The sequence below is a fragment of the Dendroctonus ponderosae genome, unplaced genomic scaffold (genome assembly GCF_020466585.1).
Source record: "Dendroctonus ponderosae isolate FM_Combo_2020 unplaced genomic scaffold, Dpon_F_20191213v2 Dpon_F_20191213_3, whole genome shotgun sequence".
Taxonomy (NCBI): Eukaryota; Metazoa; Arthropoda; class Insecta; order Coleoptera; family Curculionidae; genus Dendroctonus; species Dendroctonus ponderosae.
Genome location: NW_026018508.1, coordinates 14,433,312 through 14,438,919, shown reverse-complemented (window position 1 = coordinate 14,438,919; position 5,608 = coordinate 14,433,312). Strand labels below are relative to the sequence as shown.

The window sequence follows — 5,608 nt, the reverse complement described above, 5'->3', positions numbered from 1 at the left end:
AACGCACAGTTCAATTTATAGTGACGTAACGTAAAGAACCGTCAAAGAAAGAGCCGTCAAAAAGACGGGTTTTTGACGTTTTTAACCCAAAAAATGCGCCTGTCAATAATTCGCCAATAAATCGTGGAAAAGTGCGTACTGTAATACCGGCATAAATGATTTATTGTGGCRTATGTACAGGGTGGGTCATTCGAAATTCATTACTGGTAATGGATACAGGGTGGCGTAGGTTGCGCATTTTCGATTTTTGATTGTTGAAAAAATCTYAATCCTTCTGGACAAGTACCGATAAAATTCAATAAACAGTTTTTCGTGCGAATGCACCTGAAATGTTTGGTTATCTGAAGCGAGTAAAACCTGACCACAAAAGTGAGAACTCACACAAGGAAGTAACGCATGTTTGGGAAGATTTAAATCATCTGACTTCATGCAAAAATCTTCGAGAATCTTATGCCACAAAACACTGTTTACCTTTCATTATACCGTTGGTAAAGTTTGTCCGTAAATAAATTGGGACAGTTTGATGTGCCTCGGGAGATCGATTTTTCGTGGTGATACTCTCGAAGAGTTTTGACCTTGACAGGGTTCTTATATCTGAGCCTGAATAGTATTTTGGGTGTCTCGAGCATGTTGCATTATCACGATGGTTCACTTTGGCACTTTCCGGAAATAACGGTCTAAAGCAGGTAGACGAACAGCACCGCACAAGTCCACTGCCACTTTCTTCACTAGAGAACTTCACCGGCCCTCGACTGTCCTTAAATGTAAAACGCAGTCCAGGGAATGATACTTGAAAAACATTTGAAAATAAAAAACGGAATTCTATGAATGAAGCAACACTCAATTTGCCCGAAAAAAACTGTACAAATTCGCGTCCAAGCGATCCGATCTTCACCAACAGTCCGAGAAGTATCAACTGAGCGGTACCCACCCGACCATCCTGAACGTGAAAATGTTAATCCATCTTCCTTTATGAGGGTCTATCGGTCGAAAAAATCATAAATATCTGAGCGACGTTTTGTGGAAATATGGTGGCGGCTTGATGTTGAATCGAGCCCATGGAACGGCCCTTTGTTCTAAACATGGGCCATATTGAAATGGGAGGGTGGAATGTGAGATGAGGCGTAATTTGAGCGACTGGGACCCTTCGAGATAGAGAAAAAATCAACCTGAACGCTATTGGGAGTGATTAAATATGTCCCCTAGTTACATTCCTGATTCACATTTATGACCACCGATGGTCGGGTAGTGTTGGTTCCTTTGCCTGGTTGTTTCGACCGTCCCGATCCTTTTTCTGGATTTTAGCAAGTTTTTCTATCAAGCTGACCACTTTAGCGATCCAACAAATTCAACAACTGAATCTGAGATTTACTTGGACGGTTATTGGAAGTAAATTGGAAATTGGCCAAACATGCGGGCATATTTTTTGTATATTCTGTTTGGAATATCGTCAAAATGACTATCTACTTCCCTTCTCTTCATGTGTCTAACAGTCAATTCAAATTCAATGGAAAATGTCCAACAATCAAAAATATTTCTCTTCTCCAAGCATTTACGAGCAAACAGTACTGAGTCTGAGTTCTGCACGGGATTTCTTGTCTTTGCCCATTTTTCAATAGCATTGTAAACGCTTTTCCCAAGTTGGCCGTTTTATTCTGCCTCTACAACATCGGAAAAACTTGTGCACTTTCTGCAAATTTACTGATTTCCATATTTTAAAAAAATAAATGATGAAAAGTGATTCAGTTCCCATTTTTTAAGTATTTCTTTGAATATAGTTATGCAAATTTAAAACTTCCCCGTCTTAGACTTTCTCCAATATCAGATTTTTTTAAAATCCAGTGCTCATTTTACAAACATGCATAATGAAAAGTGTAGAAATTTACACATGTTCGCATGTAACTGATAACTTTTTTAAATCCAGCTAAAAAATTTAATAAAAGTCTGGGGGGTGTGAAAACTTCTAGTATTCACTTTTTAACTACAAAATTTCTGTTGATGTTTCTCAATTCAATGGGAAAATTCAAACCTCAATTCAATGGGAAAATGTTGAGTTTGTCCATATCCTCATTTAGAAAATTTCCATTCACAACCTTTCCAAGTGGAGTTTTCAAAAATTGCAAAAACCAAAGTAAAGCTTGAAGTTTTTGTTGAACGAAAGTGTGCTAAACTCGGTATTTGGTTGCCAATTTTTATCAACAGGGAGGCTTCAACAGGCTGAGTTTTTCAAACGATTTCAAATGATTTGAGGCAAAAATAGTTTTCAATTTTTTAAGTTATTATTTAAGAAATTAAATTTACTTAATTACTGACTCAAATAAAAATGCTGGAAAGAACTAAAGAAAAACCTGAAATGCTGAGGGACGAAAATTTGAAGCATCTCGTGCAAAATTTCCACAAATTCATCAACTTTTCGAGTACAACTAGAGAAAAAATGGTGAATTTGACTGAAATGTTCAGAATCAACTGGCGATATCGACTAGGCTTTTTTCAAACATACTCGCAAACAAATTTAATAGAAAATAATGTTTTCACACCCTTTATCAAAAAAAAAGAATGAAGAGGAAAAATGCCTATTCATAATTAAATTTCAGTAAAATTTGGAAAGCCAATAGAAAGTAAGTCAATTGACTCAATGCTTTTTAAATTACTCATTCAGGTTTTGCCTTTTGATAAAATTGCAAGTTTTTTGCGTACAATTTTCAACTCGAATTACCGAAATTCAGAAAAATGCATTTGAGATAAAACTTTCAATCTCGTTTTGTTTGTTCAATTGGCAATATTCCGGTGACAGAAACACAAAACCATGTGAAGAAGCAATTTTATTAATTTTCGTCTAACGATGTGGGATTTGAAAATTGAACAAACTAGAAATGGAAATCAGGCAGTTTCTTGAAAATCTCACTAAAATTTGAAGAAATTTAATAAGAGAGGGGTTAGAAAATCTGTTTATTCCACTTACATTCTTTTCCTTCCTGGGTTTCAGGCAAAATGTGAAATAAAAATGTGTATTTCATATTACGTTTCGCCGAGACAACAGCGCCATCATCAGATTTAAAATTCATACAAACTCATAATTGGTAAACATTACATTCTTTTAGGTCTTTGCTGTCTTGAAACCTTCAATTTGTTTTTGCGGAAAAACATGAATTTTAAATCTGATGATGGCGCTGTTGTCTCGTCCAAACGTAATGAAATAAACGATATACAGATTTTTGTTTCACAAATATACAGTGTTTAATATCGAAGTTTTGGTCTCGAAAGCACTCCAAACCTGACGATTGATTAGTTTTTGCGCAAAAATGTGTGTTGTGCTCGAAAGGGCTCCGCACAACAATCGCTTTAGAGAAAGTTTTTAATTTTGTTATTATAACGATAATTAATAATTGTTATTATAACGTTTCGGCGAGACAACAGGGCCATCATCAGATTTAAAATTCATACAAACTCATAATTGGTAAACATTACATTCTTTTAGGTCTTTGCTGTCTTGAAACCCTTCAATTTGTTTTTSCGSAAAAACAAATTGAAGGGTTTCAAGACAGCAAAGACCTAAAAGAATGTAATGTTTACCAATTATGAGTTTGTATGAATTTTAAATCTGATGATGGCCCTGTTGTCTCGCCGAAACGTTATAATAACAATTATTAATTATCGTTATAATAACAAAATTAAAAACTTTCTCTAAAGCGATTGTTGTGCGGAGCCCTTTCGAGCACAACACACATTTTTGCGCAAAAACTAATCAATCGTCAGGTTTGGAGTGCTTTCGAGACCAAAACTTCGATATTAAACACTGTATATTTGTGAAACAAAAATCTGTATATCGTTTATTTCATTACGTTTGGACGAGACAACAGCGCCATCATCAGATTTAAAATTCATGTTTTTCCGCAAAAACAAATTGAAGGTTTCAAGACAGCAAAGACCTAAAAGAATGTAATGTTTACCAATTATGAGTTTGTATGAATTTTAAATCTGATGATGGCGCTGTTGTCTCGGCGAAACGTAATATGAAATACACATTTTTATTTCACATTTTGCCTGAAACCCAGGAAGGAAAAGAATATAATAACAATTGCACGCAGTCAGGGAAATAAATCAATTTTTTTTTTAAACTTGTTATAGACGCGATTTAAACTGGCGGCTTCCTCATATCGAATATTTGCATCAGAAAAACCCAACAGCCAAAATTCGACAACAAAATCGTGTAAAATCTGATGCTGGCCAAAAAGAACAACACAAATCCAGTGCATTTCCAGCTCTTTTGCACTTACTTCAAGGGAAAACCCGCGATATTTTGAACCCTTTTTCAATTGAGCGTACACAAACTGATATTGATTGATGCGATTGTTTACCGAAACTAAAACACACGTAGTTTAATTAAACAAACGTGTAATGCCCAATGACATTTCAGCCGAGATCTGTTAATAGCTTAATGCAGTTGTATTGCGAGGGCAAATATTTGCCTACCGATTCGGATATTGGCAGGTAAAAAAACATTCACCCTTCATCTAGTGAATTGCCGATTCGTCGAAGTTAGTTTCATTTTCCAATATACTTTGCCGCAAAACATCTGGCCGACTCGAAGGCATTATGAAAGCCGTATATCTCGTACCTTCAACATCGGATCGCCCTCGGAACAGCCCTACGAACACTTTCCTCTTCGCCCTCGAAATTGTGCGGCTTTAGACACGGAACAGGCCGGGGATAAGGGAAATTTTGCCAAAATTGAAAAGCGCAAATGAAACAAAAAAGTGCGTTAAAAGCTCACCTATCACTGACCAAGTTGCGGGTTTTATGTTAAAAAAACAAAACATTTTTTTACGATTTGAGGGCAAAACCCACAATTTTCACTTAAAAGCGACAAGCGAAAGTATGAGGATTTTGAACAAAGTAAATCTAATCAGAACACCCTGTAGAAGTGAAGGCAATATTAATAAAAAAACGTGTACGCAACAAGGAAGAACGACACAACTGAGAATGGCAAGAACAGAACAACAAATTTACATATGCATATACAGGGTGATTCCACCTGAGCCTTCTCACATTGCAATCGATTCCAGGAAGGTTTTTCAAAAAATAAGGGTTTTGAGTGTATCTGGATCTTGTGAAAGTGCGAGGTTTCCATTAGTGAACTTTTGCAGAAATTTGCCAAGTTTTCTCCACTGGTGCAGTTGCTCCTTTAAAATATTCCAAAAAAATTATACAGGTACTTTTGAATGGTTTATCGTCTTTCATTCGCTTCGATTCGTGAACGGAACCAATGTGAATGGATCATTCGTTCCATTCAGTAATCGTTACAGATGGCTGAAAAGCTCATAAAAACCTCGCACTATCAATATTCCTTTTTCATTTGAATCCGCGCTTGCTTGTACTATTTCTACAATAAATATACAGGGGGGTTAAAACGGAGACATTCGCAACTAACTCAAACAGAAATTGGGCAAAAATGGTTGCTTTTGTGGAAATGGACAAAGGCATCAGGTGAAAAGACAATAAAAACGATAGTTTTACTAAATTCGTCGCTCTCATCAGATGAACAGAATTAAATTATTCAGAATCCAAATCAAAATTAATTCCTGGGTTTCAGCCATTTATTGTCTCT

The 5,608-nt window shown here is 35.9% G+C and overlaps 1 protein-coding gene across 10 annotated transcripts in view; it reads right to left on the bottom strand.

Annotated features, from left to right (window-relative positions):
• Positions 1–5,608, bottom strand: part of LOC109537393 (polyhomeotic-proximal chromatin protein) — a 32,134-nt gene that overhangs the window by 21,441 nt on the left and 5,085 nt on the right. For 3 of the 10 annotated variants that reach the window (XM_019904089.2, XM_019904091.2, XM_019904092.2), the window contains exon 1: positions 472–717. The exons of 1 other annotated variant lie outside the window; for it this stretch is intronic. In XM_019904089.2, coding sequence (XP_019759648.2) covers positions 472–629 — 158 coding nt within the window. In that variant the 5' untranslated portion in view covers positions 630–717. Of the gene's footprint in view, positions 1–471; positions 720–5,608 lie in introns of those variants that run through there. 6 more of the 10 variants (XM_019904088.2, XM_019904090.2, XM_019904093.2 and 3 more) reach the window with 4 other exon arrangements.